Genomic DNA, 22,402 nt, shown 5'->3' on the forward strand with positions numbered 1-22,402 from the left:
CTAATAATCGCATGTCGATCGAAGCTACCAATAACAAATCAAGCAATCCATCTCCGAATTGCTTCAAAATCTTCCTTTAATCTGACCTGGTGGGGATCCCAAACATTTGAGAAGTACTCAAGAATGGATCATACTAGTGGTCTGTATGCAGACTCGTATACAGATGATCCACACTTTCCTAATACTCTCCCAGTTGTCCAAAGTCAACCATTCACTTTCCCTACTACCATTCTGATGTGCTCATTCCATTTCATATTGCAGTGTTGTGCCTAGATAACTAATTGATGTAACAGTCTCAAGCCATGCACTATTAATGCTGTATTCAGACATTACAGGATTGTTTTTCTTTCTCATCAGCATTAACTTGCACCTTTCTACAGGTAGAGCAAGCTGCCATTCATCACACCAAATAGAAATTCTGCCAAAGTCAACTCTTACCTCCTGCAGTCACTCGACGACGACTGCTTGCTCTACATCACAGCATCATCAGCAAACAGCCACAGACTGCTGCTCACCCATCAGTCATATCGTTTATGTATGTAGGGAATAAAAGCGGTCCAAGAGACTGATGGCCTTTGTAGTCTGGTCCCTTCAACCCCCACAAACCAACCAACCAACCAAAAGCAGTCCTGTCACACTTCCATGAGGCTTTCCTGATTATACCCTTGTCTGAAGACCGCTCTCCTTCAAGGAAAATATCCTGGGTTCTATTACAGAAGAAGTCTTTGAATCATTTGCACATCTGATAACCTTCATAAATATTCTGCAATGGGACACCATGATATGTGCTTTCCGGAAATCTAAGAATGTGCCCGTTACCCTTCGTCCATGGCTGACAAGGTAAAATGTAAGAAAACAGCAGACTGAGTGTCGCACAGAAGCTCAAGGAAATTTATTATATTCAAACTGAGAACACATTCAGGAATTCCCCAGCAAACTGATGGTAAGGATATTTTTGTATGCAATTTTGTGGGTCCGTTCTTTTACCTGTCTTATATTCAGTAGACACCCATGCTTGATTTTTTTTTTTTTCAGTTGTTTGGAAGTTTGCGTGGAACGTGAGATTTGTGATAAATGTGAGGTAAGTTGGGAGCCAATGCTGTAGACTAAACGCCATAAAACTGAACTGGGATTCCAGTCGGAACAATGACATATTTGTTTTCAATTCTTTCAAGGTGCTTCTCTACACCAGGTATGCCCATTACTACGTCCTCCATTCGGGAGTCTCTACGGTGGTCAGACGATGATATACTTGTACAATCCTCTTGCATGAATGACTTCTTAAATGCGAGATTTAAAATTTTGGCTTTCCTTCTGCTGTCTTGTATTACCACACTCGACTGGTGAACTGGATAGAACCCTTCGACCCACTTAGCGATTTCATGTAGGATTAAAATTTTCTCGAGTACTCAGTAGACCTTTTGCTGAGGTACAACGGTAGTAGTTTTTTTTACGCTTTGCACATCCATCTTCATACAGATGCATGAATTTCTACTGACTTTTGCCTGTTGTTATTTGCATGTTCTTTTTTGAACCAAGTGTGCAACAGTGTCTGCTTTCTCAGTAATTTCCAGATTATGTCATTAAGCTAAGGTGAGCCTTTTCAGTCCGTAATCTACTTACTTGGCAGATACTTTTCTTGAGTGCAATTTATATTGCATTTAAATTTTGTCCATAATTCCTCTACGTCCATGATACTGGAACTAAATGACGTCCATTCATTTTCTAATTGGGATGTTAACAACTATGTATCTGCTCTTTCTAGCAAAAATACTCTCTTAGCCTTCTTGGATTTATTAACTTTCATAACCACCGTCACCAAGATCACGATACCTGTCTCCATGCCGACTCCATCGATAAGGTCAGGCGTGGCTGAAGCTAAAAGGTTGAAAATAGTTCTGTTAAGCATGGTCCACTGTGAATGCCTGTCCGTACCACCTGCAATGAATCCATAGATGTCTCAGTCAAAGTATTATAACAAGGAGAATTGAAGTGTACTGTGTGTCACCAATGATGTTATCGATGAGTCTTGATTTTTCCCTGTGTGTCTTGATTTTTCCCTATGCCCATTGTACAAAGGCCAGTTGGTATAAAATGGTGGGAAATTCAAACAATAGCCCAATTACGCTGGTGCGTTTTATGTTGTAGTGGCCTTGTTGTCATAGATATAAACTGGCAGGAAATTCAGAATGGTGAATTTTTGTGCTGGTTGACTTGGAATAATGGGACAAAGAATCTGAGACCTGGAGTACTGGTGCAATACTACTACAATGTCAGAATACAGAGGACGATGCAAGATGACCAACCTGGAATACAGGGGAAGAAAATCCAAGACTCTGAATACTGACAGAGTTTTTTGTACAGGTCCAAGCCTGTCTGCTGGCTATACTATTCACTCAGAGGTGCATACACTAACTCCACTCTAACGTCACACTGGGATGGAGGGAGGGTCTGCCTCCACTGCCAACCCCCGATCATCCACATTGCTCTGACTCACTCGTGTCCACTAGCATGCTGCTCGTGTGGGGAGCATGGCAACTGCCACATGCCCACAACCAGGCAAAAGCCTGGAACGCCATTTTCTAGGAACTCCATTTTCTAGCATCTGCAGCTCCACCAACTATCTCCAAATAACAATATTTAAGCTCAAACAGCAACAGTGAGCTGAAAGTGAAAAATGTCATGCGATAAAAAAACCCACAATAACCAGAATACCTACACACACAAAAAAAAAACTACGAACATGTGCACCAACCTGATACCGGTATAACAATGTCCCTCCTTCGATGAATGGTACTTTCACTTGATTGGCCTGGGTTTTGATTTCTGCTGATAGCACCAATTTAAACTGACATAACAGTCACGTAAATCATGGCAGATGAAAATATTTACACCAAGCTGTGAACCAGATGAGATAAACAGGGGTGGGACAAATAAAAGTGTTCTGGAGAACAGAGTTCCAGGATACAAAGAAACAGCAGAGGAAGGGAAATACAGTACTAACCTGACTGTAGCAGATGTTGGGCCCTGGTCAGCTAATTGCTGAAGGCAGGTTGAAGCTGGACTGCTGAAATTTCTGCAGTCTCATCGGAAATTTTCTGCTTCAATTCTTGAAGACTATGAGACTTGTTGTGATACACGTTAGACTTGAGGGCTCCTCACACTAATTAATCACACACTGACAGATCAGGTGACCTGCATGGCCAGCTAGGGCCGCAACCAGACTGACTTCGCTAACAACTCTGTCAGACATGAAGATTGCATAAATGTGCTCCAAGGTCTAGCTGGCTATATGAGCAATTGCTCCATCCTCTTGGGGTCTGGTTGTATGCATATTACATTCACGTCCAATTGTATCCACTGATTGGGCAACTTTCATTTGCCCCACTCTGTATTATTTATCTGTAAACTTTATAAATAAAATTTTTTCATTACATAGAGTGAATATTGATAAAAATCGACAAAGTACGGGGGCGAATTCCTGACTGGAAATGCTCGAAAAAAGGGCTCTGAACACGTGTCTGGAATACATCGTTGCCATGGTAGATGGCGCTGATAAATGAAAGTTTCTCTGGCCATATGCCATGTGTTCTTTGCGTGGTGCAAGCTGTGCGATTGACTCAGTGTACTGTAAGCAGTATAATGGCCCTGTATTCTTGTCGGGAACAAGCCAAGACAGTATTCGTGTATGGCCAAGCAGATGGGAACAGTAGAGAGGCAGTACAGATATGCAGACACCAGCCGCATCTGACAACATTTCAAGCCCTTTTTGGACATTTGTGTGATCATGGGTCCTTTCAGACAGACAAACGTCCACAGAGGTAGCAGATTGTGTGTACACAGATATGAAGGACCAGGTTATACAGAATACTGAGACAAATCCTAGTACAAGCTCTAGGCAAGTGACCTGGCAACAAGGTGTGAGCCAAAGTACTATTATGTGTATCCAGCATGACAGCTGCTACTATCCCCCTTACCTGGAACTATTGCAAGGATTATCAGCAGGAGATTTCCCTCTATGAGAAGGATTTTGTCATTATCAGCAGGAGATTTCCCTCTATGAGAAGGATTTTGTCCAATTTTGCACCAGACCATCACAATTATGGGATTTCTGTTACCAGCCCTCTTTTCCAATGAAGCAACCTTTACCAGAACTGGCATCATCAGTCTGCATAATAGTCATCTAAGGGCTACAAACAATCTTCAGGAAATGGTTAAGGTATCTCTTCAGCATCAATATGTGGGCAGGGGATCTTGGCAACCAGATACTTGGGCTGTTTGTTATTCCACAATGCCTCGATGGAGGAATGTACTTAGACTTCTTGCAGCATACTCTGCTTGTGCTGCTTGAGAATTTGTCTTTGGCAATACAACAAGTTATGTGATTTCTGCATGACGGAACATCACCACACATCTGCGTTATAGTTTGCCACACCTTTAGGACGCAAAGGCCCTATGGCAAGACCTGCTAGAACATCAGACTTAACCTCCTGGATTTTTCCTTGTGAGGGCATGTGAAAAGCATTGTACATGCTGAATCAGATCCTGATGTGCAGATCCTTCAACAGCGTGTCCATGATGTCTGTGACACTATTTGGAGAGAGGCCAGAACATGTGAAAGAGTGGGGCAATCTAGGATACGATGTGTGAACATGTGCATTGTTTTCTATGGAGACTGCTATGAGCATCTGTTGTCATGTGGATATGCGATGCATCTCTGTATTGTGTTCCAGGATGATTTGTTGTTGCATGTACACCATCCAATTCTGGGCACATGTTCATAGGACCTTTTTTCCTCCATTTCATGTCAGGAATCCATCCCTGCAGTTTGTCAGTTTTGTTAATTATCATCCTATGTATACAGACTGGTTCACAACAGCAAAAACTGACGTGTGTGAAAGTATACGATAACTGATGTGAAAACGTTCCAATAAAAATGGATCAACGGGCGGTGCACGAGACAATTACGAATATGTGGTGACGAGTCAGCACTGACTTCAGTTAAGATATTGGCTTAATCCTAACGTATTTCAGATATAATCTTTTCGATTAAGTCTCCATCCAATATGGCTCAAATTTCACCCATGGCATACCTTACCTTGCGTAATGTCAGAGAACGTGGACCCACATGCAGGACAGTGGAATATTTTGCTGCTGAAGACATCTGACATTCCTGTATGATCCAAGATGGATAGCTCGGGCAGGACCTCTGTACCTTGGCTTCCAACGCAATCTGACCTCCATTCTCCGTAATTTTTTTCTTCTGGAATTATCTCAAATGCCAAGTATTGATATTACTGAAGGAATGGAGCGAAATGAACTCTCGTCTCAAGCTTTATGAGCAGATCCTAGATGTTTAAAAGAACTTGTAATTCGCAGCAGAGAGAAATGCAATATTGTCTCCAAATGTGAGGATGACACGGAGAGTGTTTCCTTTAAAAGGTACTAAATTGTAGCATGTAACATACTGAAGGAGATTTAGATTTATTTATTACACATTTTTAAGCAATAAAAATATAACCGATGTTGTCTTTTGTATACATATTAATTTCCATACACAGTTACATAAATAGCATGCATGGTGTAAAAGATATTATAGATCATTATTATCTAGCAAGGTATAAAATTGTGCATCTTACTGCACATCATATATTCCCATATATAAGTTTAATCTTATTGAAGCTGTATTAGTACTTCAGATCATCTTTATGACACATTTTGAACACTTATATTGTATAAAATAATTTTTTCTGATCTATTTCAATATGGAGCTTTTAAACATACTCAGCGACACATAGCGTACCTGTACTGGCAACACGTTAAATAGTTTTATGCCCCATGTACCTGTAACTGAGCTTTCTTAAGTATAACAACTGATACATCACCTTGTTTTAGATGTGTGTTATATTGCTTAAGAGGTTGTTGTACTTTCTGACTGTATTGGTTTTCTTTTGACAATTAGATACAAAAAGGGATGTAGCCGTTGGTATTTGTATTATTTTATTAAAATACAAGCCTCTGTAGATGCATCTGTCTTCTTTTGCCAAGTCAGAACGCCAGGGGAATTCTCCATGACAGAATGGTATACCAAATGGATGTGGAAAAGGGCAAAGTATGCACTAAGCAATAACTTATCACTAACATGAGATCTTAGTTTACTTTTAAAAAAATGTCACACATGCTAACTTAGTGCTTATATAATCAGTATGACTCTTCCATGTTAATTTTGTGGCAATATAGATCCCAAGTAATTTAGCTGCAGCACAGTCGTTGCTATCATCTTTAATACATAAGCTGAAGAGGATATTTACAGTTTTTTCGTGGTTAATATGCAACAATCCAATGATTTGTAACCACTTACTGGCTGCTCTGAGATGACCCCTACTTTTCTGCTTTAACGTTCCTCAAGACTTTGCCAACTGTAAGAATAGTGGTATCATCTGAAAAGAGTGTGGAGTTACTCAATATGGTGCTGAGAAAGTCATTTACATGTATTGTCATGAGTAGAGGTCCAAACACAGAACCTTGTGGCTCCCCCTTCTAAGACATTTGATGTCATATTGTTGAACAACACAATTTGGGTTCTGTCACTCAGGTAGTATCTGATCAGAGATAGCTCTGCGTCTCTAAAACCATAGCAGTAGAGTTTTTCTAGCTGTATTCAGTTGCTGACAGAGTTAAATGCATTGCCGTATTTTATTTCTTATTGAGGTAAGCTCTGGGTGAACTTTGAGTCCAGTTAGATGGGGACCTTATCGAAAAGTTTACAGTTCAAATAAATGTAGACTAACTAGCACAATATTTCATACTGAAGTGAGTGGCGGTTCATTAAAACACGTTTGCAATTATGTCGCATACGAACCTGGTCCCACATTTACTGAAACGCTTTTGTTTCTGTTATTACCGCATACTTTCACATGTGTCAGTTTTCGCTACTTTTGTGATTGCATAGAGTACAGATTTTGCACCTGGTTGACTGGCGCTCCATTCGGACGCTTGTGTCACTTTGGTCTTAAACCGTCCATAAATGTACCAGAAATCAAGAGAAATGCAAATTACAGGTGGCGAGAGATAAAACTCAAGTGTACCTCTAGGTCTCTATACGCCTGTATGAAATTGTTTTGTGTTACGGATATCAATGAATTACTGTACGGAAACCTGAAACCGTTATTATGACATTCCGGTCAATAATGAAGTACTAACCATCCAAACGCCGCTCAAGCATACCGAAACTCGTCGTCGGAACGTACGCTTTAAAGATCTCTAGTCAATAATTGAAATACTCGTTTGAAATACTCCACATAGACCGACTAACAGCACTACAAATAACTGGACGATACATATGCGTGAATTAATTAAACAAGAAACTACAGATTGTTCTATTCACTGAAATGTTTGTACGTTTGGTCACAATAGAATGATTTTTTCCTGAGTAAGTGACCTATATGAAATGTTTAGTACCCCGAGTAATAGAGTGTACAACTCCAAACATACCAGTGTGAAAAGCTTAGATTAAGAAAAAGATATGGAACACGATTAAATGTGACGATTATATCAATAGTTTTCCAGTAGATGCACGAAAAAATGTAAGTAAAAGTCAAAGATTGACACCTGGTCGTGGAACTCTGTTAATTATTGCTCGTCATGTTAGGCCGCTATTATTCTACCAGGTGTTCTTAGACTGATAAAAAGGTGGTCCCTCTTAGCTGATACGACAGTATTATCTTATCTGGTGAAAGAACATAGTTTTCGGCTACAGAGAGTCTGACAGCAGTCAGACGGACACCAAACGCTCAAGATAGGGCCATATTTCTCGTTAGAATGATTCTCCTCATCAGTTTGTCGATATTTATTATTTTTGTTGTACTTTACTGCGTGAAAGAAGATCCGAAACCAATATTTGGAGTTTACCAACAGAAAGGAAAATGGTACCCCATCAAGTTTGCAATTTTTTACATCATTTATCAGCTACGCAAGGTAAGCAGAAATAACTCAAAATTAAAGGCAATTTCTAAATACTCCGAGAACTTACGTTTCGAACAGTTCTATAACCAGATATTTTTATTACGAAATTTTAATTTTTTTGTGACAAATTTCCCTAAATTCTGGAGTCTGTCGGCCGCATACATATCCTCTGGCAGCTAAATACATGGACTGGATAAAAAAATAGTGGCAACTCAGCCGTAACATGAAGGATGTGCGTCAAATGGTATGCGCGCTGAATGCAGCTCAGTTGAAGTAGTGCAGTGATGGGTGACGGCTGTGTTTGAGTCAGCTGCAGTATGCAGTGTCTGAAAGTGTAGGAAGACAATTCAAGTAACCTAGCAGTATGTCACTGCAGCATATTACTGCAATTTCTTGCTACATCACCTTTGTCCTGCACTGAAAAGAAAGCGGCGGCACCTATTGGCACTGCATCCCATCATCCATGTCAATGCACGATGCGACAGCCGGACGATATGGCCGAGCGGTTCTAGGCGCTTCAGTCTATAACCGCGCGACCGCTACGGTCACAGATTCGAATCCTGCCTCGGGCATGGATGTGTGTGATGTCCTTAGGTTAGTTACGTTTAAGTAGTTCTAAGTTCTGGGGGACTGATGACATCAGACGTTAAGTCCCATAGTGCTCAGAGCCATTTGAACGCTGCCACACGGAGAATCCCGTGCAGTAGCTGCTGTGTACGTGGGAGTGGGGGATATTGGAACGTACACCGTATTCACCCGATATGAGTTCGTGCGATTACGACCTGTTCGCCAAAGTGAAGGAACCTTACCCTGCCACGCGCTACAGCGCAAGAGAAGACACCATCCGTGCCATAGGGCGGTCCTTGACAGACGTCGATAGAGATGGACGAGCTGACGCTGTACGACGCCTTGCATTTGAATGGGGAAAGGTGATCGAGATGCGGGTCGATTATATTTAGGGCATGTAACACGGTGAACGCCTCTCAGTAACGTCCGGTATGATTTAGTACAGTGTTGCCACTACTTTTTATCCAACCCTTGTGTCAACAATAATAATTTTTAAGTAATAAAGGCTTACAATACTTTCAAAAGCAAAGATTCGTAGTTACCGTCTTCCAACTGACAATTTTTTTTTTACTTCACCATAAATAGCAAACCACTGCAAAGTGCGTGCCAGAGAAAACCATAGCACAGAACAATGATACCATATATTACATTTTATTCTCGTTCCAAACGCTTATGTACAGTGGGATGAATGCCTGCTTCGTTTCCTCTGTACGTACTGTAATTAGTCGAAGCTTGTCTTCACAGTCTTTGTTACAGGAGGAATACATAGTGGATTGAGGATATCTCTAGTTTCTCCATTTAATACTGGTTCTTGAAACTCTTAAGTAGCCGGTTGTATGCCAGAACATTAATAAATAACAAGGGTCTCAACAGCTTCCCTGTCGCACGCCTGAGGTTACTTCTACTTCAGTCGAAAACTTTTTATTCAAGGTATCATGCTGTGCCCTCTCTACCGACAAATTCTCAGTCCAGTCACAAATGTTGTTCGATTTCCCATATAACCATTATTTTGCTAATAATCGGTGCTGTACCGACTCAAAAATGCTTTCCGGAAGTCAAGAACTACTGCATTCACGTGATTGCCTTGATTTATGGCTTTCGGGATGGCATGTGAGGAAAGCGTAAATTGGTTCCCGGCTTCCCGCATGATCGATGTTTTCGGAATCCACGCTGGTTGACTTGGAGGAGGTCATTCTGTTCGAAATACAACATTATGTTTGACTTCAAAATATGTTCTAGGATTCTACAATAGATGGATATAAAATAGAAGGGACGGTAGTTTTGTGGCTCACTTCTGTTACCCTTATTGTCGATTTTGGTGTGACTTGTACATTTTTACAGTCTACATCTACATAAATTCTGGTTAGCTACAGTTTGATGCATGGGAGACGGTACCACTCACTAATAGTCATTTGCTTTTTTGTTCCACTAGCAAATAGAGCGAAGAAAAAACGACTATCTGTATGCTTCCATACGAGCTCTGATTTCTCGTATCTTATCTTTGTCGCCTGTACGTGAAATGTATGTTGGTGGCAGCAGAATATTTTGCAATGAGTTTCAAACACGTGTTCTCTAAATTTTCTCAATATTGTTTCTTGAAAAGAATGTCATTTTCTCTTCCGGGATTTCGACTTGAGTTTCCTATAGTAGTAGTAGTAGTAGTAGTAGTAGTAGTTTATTCATCCAGAGACAATTTACATTGCATGGATTTCGTCAAAAAATACATAGTACATATACACACATATAGGGTGAACAATACTATACAAAATACATATGTGCATAGTGGACTACATAACATCAGACCACATTGAAATAGCATGTACAACTTTGATTATTTACATTGATGTATGAGAAAGACTTTTTACATGGAATACACAGTTGACATTTAGATATAACACATACAATTCTAGCACTTTTGTACATATTATTTATTTAGATCATAGCAACAGTCAGATAAAAATTACTATTGGCACAGAGTACATCAATATAATTGTTTAGTATGAAGCTATTCCAGGTATTCTTTTACACTATAATAGCAGTTGGTCATTAAAAATATGAATACTGCTTCTTTAAATGAAGACAATTTTTTTATTTCTTTTATCTTTACCGGTAGTTTGTTATACAATCTGCTTCCTTGTATGTTTGTTTGTTTCTGCGCCAAAGCCTTGTTAACTCTTTTTATATGAATGTCATTGCACTTTCTTGTGTTGTAAGTATGTAGATCCGAGTTGGATTGGAAATTGTTAATATTTCGTTTTACATTAATTACGCTTTTTTGTATATGGAGGCACGGTAGGGGTAGAATATTCAGCTGTTTAAATAATTGCTTTGAAGGAGTTAGCCTTGAACTGTTGGTAATTATTCTAACAGCTCGTTTTTGTAGAGTGAAGATGGTTTTGAGATTTTTCTTACTATGACCCCAGAAGATGAGGCCATAGGTAATAGCAGAATGTATATAAGCAAAGTAAACAGCTCTGCTACATTCCCTACTACATACAAAGCTAATAACGCGTAAAGCAAAGCAAGCAGAGCTTAACTTATGCGAGAGATACAGGATATGGGATTTCCAGTCTAAATTTTCATCTATATGTACACCTACATAACACTTGAATGTTGTTCGAACCTGCTGGTTTGCTTTAGAATTGCTTTGACGTCTTTCTTTAATGCAAGATGGTACCGATCCCAAATACTCAAGCAGTACTCAAGAATAGCTCGCACTAGCGCCCTACATGCTGTCTTCGTTACACATGAGCCACACTTTCCCAAAATTCTCCCAATAAGTCGAAGTCGAGCGTTCTCTTTCCCTACAATAATCCTCAAATGCTCATTCCATTTCATATCGTTTTGGAACCAGATATTTAAATGTGGTGACTGTGTCAAGCAGGAAACTACTAATGCTGTAGCCGAACATTACAGGTTTGTTTTACATATTCAGTCGCATTAACTTTAGTTTTTCTACATTTAGATGTAGCTGCCATTCATCGCACTAACTAGAAATTTTGTCTAAGTCGCATTGTATCCTCCTATTGTCACTCAACGATGACACCGTACATCACAGCATCATCAGCAAAACACAGATGGCTGCCCCACCCTGTCTGCCAGATCATTGATGTATACAGAAAATAAAAGAAGTCTTATCACACTTCCCTGAGGCACTCCTGACGATACCCTTGTCTCCGATGAACACCTGGCGCCGAGGACAATGTAGTGGATTCTATTACTAAAGAAGTCTTCGAGCCACTCACATGTCCGGGAACCTAGTCCATATGCTCGAAGCTTTGTTAACAGTCTGCAGTGGGGTATCTTGCCAAACGCTTTTCGGAAATATAGAAATATGGAATCTGCCTCTTGCCCTTCATCCATAGTTCGCAGTTTCATGTGAGAAAAGGGAAAGCTGAGTTTCACACAAGCGATGCTTTCCAAGGCCGTGCTGATACGTGGACATAAGCTATCAAGTCTCTAACAAATTTATTATATTCGAAATCAGAATATACTCCAGAATTCTGCAGAAAACAAATATTAACGATATTGGTCTGTGATTTTTCCAATCGGTTCTTTTACCTTTCTTATATACAGGAGCCAATTGCGCGTTTTTGCAATTGTATGGGCCTTTGCACTGGACGAGAGATTGGCGATAAACGCAAGCTAAGTAAAGGGCCAGTGCCGTAGAGTACTCTTTGTAAAACCGAACTGGCACTCCATCCGGACCTGGAGACTTTTTTTTTCAACTCTTTCAGTTGGTTCTCTACGCCAGGGATGCTTATTACTATGCTATCCATATGGGACTTGGTGGGATGATCAGACGACATGTTTGCAATATTCTCCTGTGTGAACTATTTCTTAAATGCGGAATTTAAAAATTCAGGTTTCGTTTCACTATCTTCAACTGCCACACCAGACTTGTTGACAAGTGGGTGGATGGAAGCTTTAGCAATTTTACATAGGAGAAGAATTTTATCAGGTTTTCGGCCAAATCTATTGTATGCTTCGCGCATTGATTTTTCCACAGACACACTAATATATACTACTAACCTTTGTTTATCGTCACTTGCACATTTTCTTTTGAACAGAGAGTGCTACAGTCATTGCTTCCTCAGAATTTTTGTGATTTTCGTTCCTAAACCACGGTGTGTCTTTTCCGTCCTTAATCCACTTACTGTAAAGAAGCTTGTCCAGAGCAAGATTTACACTTTGTTCATAATTCCTGTATGTTCATCATATTGGAACTAAATGACTGCAATTCATTGTCTAAGTGACATGCTAAAAGCTACTTACCTGTTCTTTGTAACAGGACCACTGTCCTAGCCTTCCTGAAAGATTTTTTAAGTTTTGCAGCTACAATCGCTATGACATCATGGTCACTGATGGCTGCCTCTATATTGACGCCATCGATAAAGTCTAGCCTGTTTGTAGCTACACTGCAATGCGGTCTGCCGAACTAGCAGCTCAAGACAGTTTTCAGAAAACGTGTTCAAAATTGCTTCGCAAGACTGTCCGTCTGTGCCGGTGCAATGAAAACATAGACGCCCCAGTCTATGCTCGGTAGGATAAGTCGACGCAGGAACGACGATGTATGGAAGTCTGGATCTGGCCTTAAGTCTTACACTGATGTTAAGGCGACGGCCACCCAGCTGCCATTGTATGCTGCCTCATTAAATAGCAAGGAGATATTTTCCGCGCTGAGTCAAGCCACCTCGTGCTGAGATCCCATATCTCACAACCGGTACTCGCACATACGTTATGTAATTCCCATATAGGGGAGGACATTGTAATTGAAAGTTGCTGCCCGATATCGGTGGATACATACGGTTTTGCAATGCCTGTGTTGTTAAAAAGAACGCCGTAATTTTCCTTCAGACACGCTTGCATGTCCAAAGGAATAGACACTGCGGCGTCTACTGCCGTTATGAAATGCATGAATAGGTTGGTTAGGTTGTTTGCAGATGATGCTGTCGTGTATCGACTAGTAAATTCATCAGAAGATCAAAAAAAATTGCAGAACAATTTAGAAAAGATATATCTGTGGCGCAAAATTTGGCAATTGACCCTAAATAACAGAAAGTGTGAGGTCATCTACATGAGTGCTAAAAGGAACCCTCTAAACTTCGATTAAGGGGGGTAGGACGTCAAACGGACCGACTTGGAGCAGGAGAGGCACCTCAGGACATTTTAATTTCCACTGTCTATATTTTTACAAAAAAATTCATAAAACTTTGTCAGCATGACCAGGAAGGATTCAGAATTCACACTCATAGCAGTGGAAGTTCGAAAACATAACGAAATAATTTTTTTTACATGTGAAATTTCATCATTTTTTTCACTTACTAATGGCAGTATTTGTTGCTATAGGTTCACCTTTCTTCATAAGTAAGAGAGATCCTTCTATGAATTGCGCACAGCATACAAACCATACTTAAAGGTGTATGAAACTCTAGAATTTTCGAAATCTATTAAAAACTGTGGTAAAAATTGAGGTAATTAACTATAAAATTTGTGTTTTTCCCAAACATGAAGTTTAAAATATTACAGTTCATTTGTTTTTTCATAAATTAAATAAATTCTAGAGTTTCATACGCCTGTGATTATGGTATGTATGGTGTGCAAAATTCATCGAAGAATCTCTCTAACTTATGAAGAAAAGTGTACCTATAGCAACAAATGCAGCCATTAGTAAGTGAAAATATGATGAAATTTCACACGTAAAAAAATTTATTTTGTTATGTTTTCGAACTTCCACTGCAATGAGTGTGAATCCTGAATCCTTCCTGGTGATACTGACAAAGTTTTATGAATTTATTTGTAAAAGTATAGACACTGGAAATTAAAATGTCCTGTGATGCCTCTCCTGCTCCAAGTCGGCCCGTTTGACGTCCTACTCCCCTTAAACGATAAAGCAGTCAACTGTAAAGGCCATAAAATCAACCAAATGGCTCGGAATTACAAATACGAACAGCTTAAATTGGAACAGCCGCGCGAGATTAGCCGAGTGCTCATTGCCGGCACGGTAGCTCAGCGTGTTCGGTCAGAGCGCTGGTTGGCCTCTGTAATAAAAAAAACTGAGTGGGACGATTTACAAAACGAACTTCAACGGATGTCATGTGACGTCCGCAAAGACCAAAAAAAAAAAAAAAAAAAAAAAACGCTCTAGGGCGTTGATGTCATGGACTGTTCGGCTGGTCCCGGCGGAGGTTCGAGTCCTCCCTCGGGCATGGGTGTGTGTGTTTGTCCTTAGGATAATTTAGGTTAAGTAGTGTGTAAGCTTAGGGACTGATGACCTTAGCAGTTAAGTCCCGTAAGATTTCACAAACATTTGAACATTTTTGGAAGGAACACGCTGAAAATGTTGGGGGGAAGGCTAACCAAAGACAGCGTTTTATTGGTAGGACACTTAGAAAGTGTAACAGATCTACTAAAGAGACTGCCTACACTACGCTTGTCTGTCCTCTTTTAGAGTACTGCTGCACGGTGTGGGATCCTTACCAGACAGGACTGGTGCAGTGTTAGACTGTGCGTAGTACATCGAGGAAGTTCAAAGAAGGATGGCACGTTTTATACTATCGCGAAGTAGGGGAAAGAGTGTCACTGAAACGATACAGGATTTGGGCTGCACATCATTAAAACAAAGGCGTTTTTCGTTGCGGCGGGATCTTCTCTCGAAACTTCAATCACCAACTTTCTCCTCCGAATGCGAAAATATTTTGTTGACACCTACCTACAAAGGGAGAAACGATCATCGTAATAAAATAAGGGATGTCAGAACTCGCACGGAAAGGTATAGGTGTTCATTTTTTCCGCTGTACGAGATTGGAATAATAGATAATATTGTGAAGCTGGTTCGATTAACCCTCTGCCAGGCTCTTAAATGTGGATCTGCGGAGTATCCACGTAGATGTAGAAATATATTCACAGTTGCAAATACGAACAATCGTCAGCTTTGTAAGGTAATGACGACAACGAAGATTTGTGCCGGAGAGGGACTCGAACCCGGATGTCCTGCTTTAGGGTGCGCACAGAAAGACAGCAGGCTACCTGCTCTGGGGGTCACAGCGCGAGGCGGCTTGATCCGGCGCGGAAAATATCCCCTTGTCATGAGGCAGCTGGGTGGCGGCGCTGACCGGCGCGGCACCGTGGCGGTCGGTGTGAACCGGAGTGAACGAGACTTCCTTTGCCTGCTTTCGGCGCGCCGATTGGCGATGTGTTACAATGAGAGAGTCGAAGCGCACGGCCTGCGACTTTTCTCAAACGATTTTACAGAAACTGATCGGCAAAAAAATGGTTTTCACGTTACTTGTAACTTCATATGTCACCTTCATGGTGAAGTGTCCAAAATTTCGATAATGGTCTTTCTTATTGTGATATTCTCGTTGAAGTAAGACGCTCTGAGAAAATTTGCAGTGAAAAACATGGGTCGCTATGACTTTTGCGTTTTATGAATGAAATTTAACCAAGATATTGAATTTTTCTTTAAACTTGGAAGGACGTCTCTATCTGTCTCAAGTCTCGAGGAAATGGAATTTATTTAGCATGTACATTTCGACTGCATGCACGCGAGAACGAAAGATTCATAACATACCTCATAAACTGATCTAGATATGGATTCGAGATTTTGGCAAGTGATAACCACGAAACGAGGAGAGTGTTTTGCTTTATGGTTAACGTACGGAACTTTCTTATCTATGGCGGTGTAGCAGAAGCTACAGTTTTTGTTTTATTTTTCTACCCAGTACTGTAATTTATTGAGAGTCTTCGATCGCTATTGAAAAGAGAATTTGCTAGTATGAAAATAAACGAGAAATTTCTTATATTACAGCAAACAAGCACAATGAGGTTTTCTGTTAGGTACTGACCAGCCTGGTCGCCCATTGCTTATTTGAAAAAGACACTTTGTTTTAAGACTGTCGCTGTAGCTACTGAAAGGTGAGTTCGTGCAATTTATACCGTGTTTTGGCAGAAAAGCAAAAGTCAACCTGTCAACAAGAAAAATGTAGCCGTTCTCCATAATTTCTTCGAATGAGAAATCGTTAACAATTCAGACAAAAATAAATCGCCAATTCTGTTGCAACTTTTGGAGTAAACCTGTAACCCACCGTATTTTTAATGGTGAACGACTGGAATGGGAACTTACTACAGGATTTTTTTCCTTGTTTTTCATCTTAGAAGTATGAAAATAATTCGTAGAAAATAGTGTACCATATTTCTGTTCCTATTTCCATTCATAGTGAAGTGGTGAACTTATCCAGGTTAAAATAGATTATAAATATATGTAATCCATCTTCAACACATTAAAAGATAATTATGGTGGAGAAGTTCACCACTTCACTGCAGCAGAATTAGATAAGAAAGTTCCTATGTTAACCATAAAGCAAACTACTCTCCTCTTTTTGTGGTATCACTTGCCAAAATCTCGTATCCATATCTCGACAGGTTTAGGGGATATGAGGTATGTTATGAATGTTTCATTCTCGAGTGCATGCAGTCGAAGTGTAAATGCTAAATTAAGTCAATTTTCTCGCGACTGGAGACGGACAGAGACGTCCTCCCAAGTCTAAGGAAAAATTCAATATCTTAGCCAAATTTCATTCGCAGCAACAAATGGTGTTATATGCACCAAAACCAAAATCATAGCGACCCATATTTCTTATAGTAAAGTTTTGCGAATTTCGCGCAATTACTTAAATAGAATACCACAATAAGAATGACCATTAGCGGAATGATGGGCACCTCACCATGAAGTGGCATATAAAGCTTTATGTAACGTAAAATTCAATTTTTTAATGGATAGTTCCTGTAAAATCGTGTGAGAAAAACTACAGAGCTAACAGAGCGCGCATGACGTTATGTCCGTGATGGCACAGCTGCACTTTGACTAGCAGGTTAACCAGCGTTCTTTGGCGTACAGTTCCATGCCATTCCTCCGTCAGCACGGTTCACAATTGCTGGACGCTCGTTGGCGCATGTGGACGAGCTGAAATATGTCTCTCCATTGCATCTCACTCATGACCAACGAGATTTAAGTCAGGGGAATTGCCAGGCCTTTTCATTCGCCGAATATCCTCTCTTTTCGAGAGCTCCTCCATCTGTGCTGTTCGGTGCAGTCACACATTGTCACCCAAGAAAATCAAGTCAAGCGTAATACTGATTTGTGACTGCATCAGCAATGTACTCTATTGCTAGGTGTGTCTCAGATCGCCATCTGCCCTGCTTTACACAGTGGGCAAGCCTCTGACCTCTACTTTCTGTGATGAGGCATCTTGTCGCCTACTCGCAAAACTATTAGGGCAGGTCGTGAGTGGGTCGTGCTTGGATAGCTCAGTCGGTAGGACATCTGCCTGCGAAAGGCGAAGGTTGCAGTTTCGGGTCCCAGTCCGGTACACAGTTTTATTCTGCCAGGAAGTTTCAAATCAGCCCACACCCCGCTGCACAGTGGATATTAATTCCGGATACTCAGTGTTACCATTCTCCAATCACTTTCCATATATGCTCACGACAGTAGCACATGAACAGTCGCCCAGTTACGCCATTTCCTAGTTGCTTGTTCCAAAGCACCAGGCCATGACAGCCTGCCCTTTATCAAAGCTGTTTCTATCTGCAGGCCCTTATCATCGGTCGAGTCATTTCCCACATGGTCACAATCTTCTCGTTAACATGGAACATTACTGTGCAGAATTTTCTGTTAGGCATTGCCTGTTAGAATCACTGTTAGTATAAGGATGGGTTTAGCTTTCCGTCCTCATTGGTTTTTTTTGTTAATATTTGGTTTTTTTACCTGCTTCGCCTAGCATCGAAATTTGTCTAATAGGGGAACTGATGTCGTTTGACCACCGTAATTGTTTTATTAATGGGTTGTCAGATCTTCAGGGTTTCCTATAAAGGCTGTCCACTTGTTTCTTGGACCTTTCCAAGATTGGTGATTCTCCATTCGCCGTGTAGCTATTGTGTTGAAAAATTCACAGGCATGTGGTACATCCTACAGAGTTTGTAACTCGTTCAGATGTGCTGCAGCCACTTTTACCCACATTGTATTGCACTGAACTGGGGATCAAGAAACGACAGATAGGCTTCGTCCTCGCCGTAGCCCTCAATGGTTCACAACCCCACAACAGGCTACAGCAGTCCACTCACCCCACCGCCGCCCCACACCGAATCCAGGGTTATTGTGCGGTTCGGCCCCCAGTGAACCCCCCTGGGAACGTCTCACACCAGACAAGTGTAACCCCAAATGTTTGCGTGGTAGAGTGGTTATGGTTGACGCGTATGTGGAGACAGTGTTTGCGCAGCAATCGCCGACAGAGTGTAACTGAGGCCGAATAAGGGGAACCAGCCCGCATTCGCCGAGGCAGATGGAAAACCGCCTTAAAAACCATCCAGACTGGCCGGCACACCGGACCTCGACGCTAATCCGCCGGGCTGATCCGTGCCGGGGACCGGTACGCCTTCCCGCTCGGGAAACTGCGTTTGATCGCACAGCTAGCCGGGCGGGTTTTCCTCATATTACTTATGTCTGTATTGTGTCTGTTCTTTTGGACATGCCCAAAAGAACGGACAACACACATACATAAAATACGCACAGCTTCATGGCCATTAAGATCATTTCAGTGCGGATGCACTCTCTCTCCTGAACTTTTACGGGAATCCAGCGTGATGCAGCGAGCAATGAGTGTGGTCGACACGGGAAGCTACGTGAGTAGTGGGACTTGGGTCAGATGGAATGCGTGCGCAGTTAATCGAAGAGTTAAGTCGACTGCACATACAAAGCGGGAAGCTCGGGTTCGAGCGAGCACAAATTTTCACTTGTTGTCAATGAATTCACTTCAGTGCCCAACCGCAGCATGTGTCAGAACTTTTATTTCATTTCATCCCCATTGGTGTAGTCCATTACCAGTCGTATAAACATTCTATAAATAAGGTTTCTCAGCTTTCTCGATGTGATTGATTAATGGTGAGTTTCCAGGTGTTCTGCCGAGTTGTTTTTTTTTTATGCATAATATTTCGACGGTTGGCCCACCATGCACTTCAGGTGCTGCGAGTTTTGCTGTCTCGACTCCATAAAATGATAAGAACAACTGGGCAGAACATCCACAGGCAAACCATTAATTGTATTAATAGTATATCCTTGACTGTGCGAAAGCCCAGAGTTCACGCTGATCAATGGGTAAAGGGCACTGAACCTTTGCACTTCTTTTTTAACTGCCTGAACCCTAAGTGAGAATAATTCAGATGTGTTCAACGGCATTTCTTCATTGGACCGGTGTGCAGATGAACAGATGAGTGCAAATTTCTTTCAGCCAATTACAGAGCGTCTTAGAAGCCTCTGAGTATCGCAGAAAGATGGGAGGCAGTTTCTGTGTTTCGTTTTGATGCTGTTCAGCACTGTCTTTAGTTATTATTATTGCGTCTGGTTTGGCGTCTGCTGTGGCACTGAATGAATTTGACATTCAACTGCTGCTTGAGGTGGTACTGTCAGATTTCCGTCGTGTGAAATTTGTTGCCTAATAATGCGTAAACAGTGGCTGACCCACAAAAGATGGATCATGACCGTAATTGTTTGCCAGGCAGTATTTGGTTTGCCTGTGATGTCATCGTACCAGTGTCCTATAAATACAGGCGCGTTGGTGTGATTGTTACGAAATAGCTTTGTGTAAAGTTATATTAATGTAGCGTGGAAACATGTTTAGTTACGACATTGATTTGGGTGTCATTTTGAGGAGCTTGCGGAGCACTACTAGACCCAAATGAGACAATAAAAATGCAGACCGGAATATAAGTGAAACGTATTAAACTGAAAACTACAAAATAACGACCGAGACGACTCGTAAGTATAATTGGAATTATAGGAAATGCAAGTCTTAGGAAATCTCACGTCGAAAGAAATCCAAAAACCTTTAAAGTCCAGTGCTGAGCGAATGCGAGAGCTGCGGCAGCGTCGAAAAGGAAATGAAAGAAATAGCGCAAATCGTTACGTATCTGGTCCATCGGGCATACAGCAGCCAGAGACAGTCAAAAAGATCTACGTTCATGTGTAGCCGTCACTGGAAGGAAATACAGGGAATAATGATAGTATAGACATAGATGTCAATGTAACAGTGCCAGACGAGTACATATTGCGACCACCTATTATCGACGTGTTGTCAACCGACGATAACATGTCGTCCATGAACGCGCATAACGAAGCACTCGTTACGGTTTTATTCAGACGTATTCGTGAAAAATATACGGCGCGAACCCAAACTGCGCACACGTATAATTTTTTTTCGCAAAGCATTGTGACTCTGTGCGAGTGCATTGTAGACATTATTGACATGTAATAAAGAATGAATTTTCACTCTACGGCCCGAAGTGCGCTATTTGAAACTTCTTGCCAGGTTAAAAGCGTGCATCGAACTTTGACTCGAATCTGAGCTATCCAAGCGTCATGGACGAGCTGCCCAACCAACTATACTTCTGCCAACTTCACAGAAGTTCTCTTGCATACCTTTTGGAAATAAAGCTTTCTCCGCAGTGTCCTTTCTTCCGAAAGGTGCGGGGTGCGATCAAAAAGTAACGGGAGTTTTTTTTAATTTCGCGGGCTTTCCACATCCGATTTTCAATTTTTTTAAACTAGTTAGTTCAAGGTTCCCGACGCATGTTTGCGTTTGCGTTTAATTTATTGTTGACAGTCGAAAAGGTTTTGCGTGTTTTCTAGTGCTCGGCGACTTTTTGCTTCCAAAAAAGATGGATCAAAGAATCTGCATTAAAGTTTCCTTTAAAAACAGAATTAAGTGCTGCATCGCATACAAAATGTTGACTGTGGCTTTTGGCGAATCTACTATGAGTAAGACAAGAGATTACAAGTCGTATAAACATTTCAAAGAGGGTCTAGAAGACAACGACCGGCCTGGGCGACAATGTGGAAGAAGTAAAGAAAATGGTTCTGGAAAATCGCCACATTACCGTAAGAGAGGTTGCTGATGATGTCGGCGTATCCTTTGGTTCATGCCAAGTTGTTTTTCGGACGTTTTGGGCATAAAACATGTAGCAGCAAAGTTTGTTGTGAAATTGTTGAATTTCGTCCAAAAACGACGTCGCTTAGGCATCGCCCAGGAATCGCCGAATGAAGTCGCCCCGATCCAGAACTTCTGAAATGGTGACGGAACATGGGTATCTGACGTCGAAACCACGGCCCATTCGTGCCAGTGGAAACTGCCTGAAGATCCAAGACAGAAAAATACTCGCTAAGTTCCATCACATGAGAAGGTTCTTTTCACTGTTTTCGTCGATTACAATGGTATAGTGCATCATGAGTTCCTGCCTTATGACCGTACGGTCAATAAGGAATACTGCTTGGAAGTTAAGTGCCGTTTGCATGAAACAATTCGAAGAAAACAACTGGAATTGTGGCAAAACCACTCGTGGAAACTGTATCACGATAATTCTCCCGCCCACACCTCAATGCTTGTTCGTGAATTTTTGACAAAAAAGAAAACCATTATCTTGCCTGAGCTGTCGTAGTCGCCGGATTGGCTCCCTGCGACCTCTTTCTACTCCCAAGGCTGAAGAGAATCATGAAAGGATGTCGTTTTGCCACCACTGATGAGCTAAAAACAGAACCACTGAAGGAAATGAACACCATATAGAAAAGTGAGTTCCGGAATTGTTTCCAAGACAGGAAAAAGCGCTGGATCCAGTGTATTGTACCTGAGAGGGATTACTTTGAAGGGGACAAAGTTGAGGTTGATGAACAAATAAAGAATCTTAAAACAAAATTCCCGTTACTTTATGATCACACCTCGTACGCAGCAGGACTTAGGTGGGGCCAGGGCTGGTTTAACGCCCATCTGACACAATGGGCGCCAGAAGAGCCACAACTGTAAGATTTCTATACAGTGCGTAT

At 41.3% G+C, this 22,402-nt stretch overlaps 1 protein-coding gene across 1 annotated transcript in view; it reads left to right on the forward strand.

Annotated features, from left to right (window-relative positions):
- Positions 1-7,821: 7,821 nt before the first annotated feature.
- The window catches only part of LOC126474556 (uncharacterized), a 234,788-nt gene continuing 220,207 nt past the window's right edge, over positions 7,822-22,402 (forward strand). The window contains exon 1 of the mRNA XM_050102031.1: positions 7,822-7,977. Coding sequence (XP_049957988.1) covers positions 7,822-7,977 — 156 coding nt within the window. The remainder of the gene's footprint in view (positions 7,978-22,402) is intronic.

Source organism: Schistocerca serialis, chromosome 4 (assembly GCF_023864345.2).
Source record: "Schistocerca serialis cubense isolate TAMUIC-IGC-003099 chromosome 4, iqSchSeri2.2, whole genome shotgun sequence".
NCBI lineage: Eukaryota > Metazoa > Arthropoda > Insecta > Orthoptera > Acrididae > Schistocerca > Schistocerca serialis.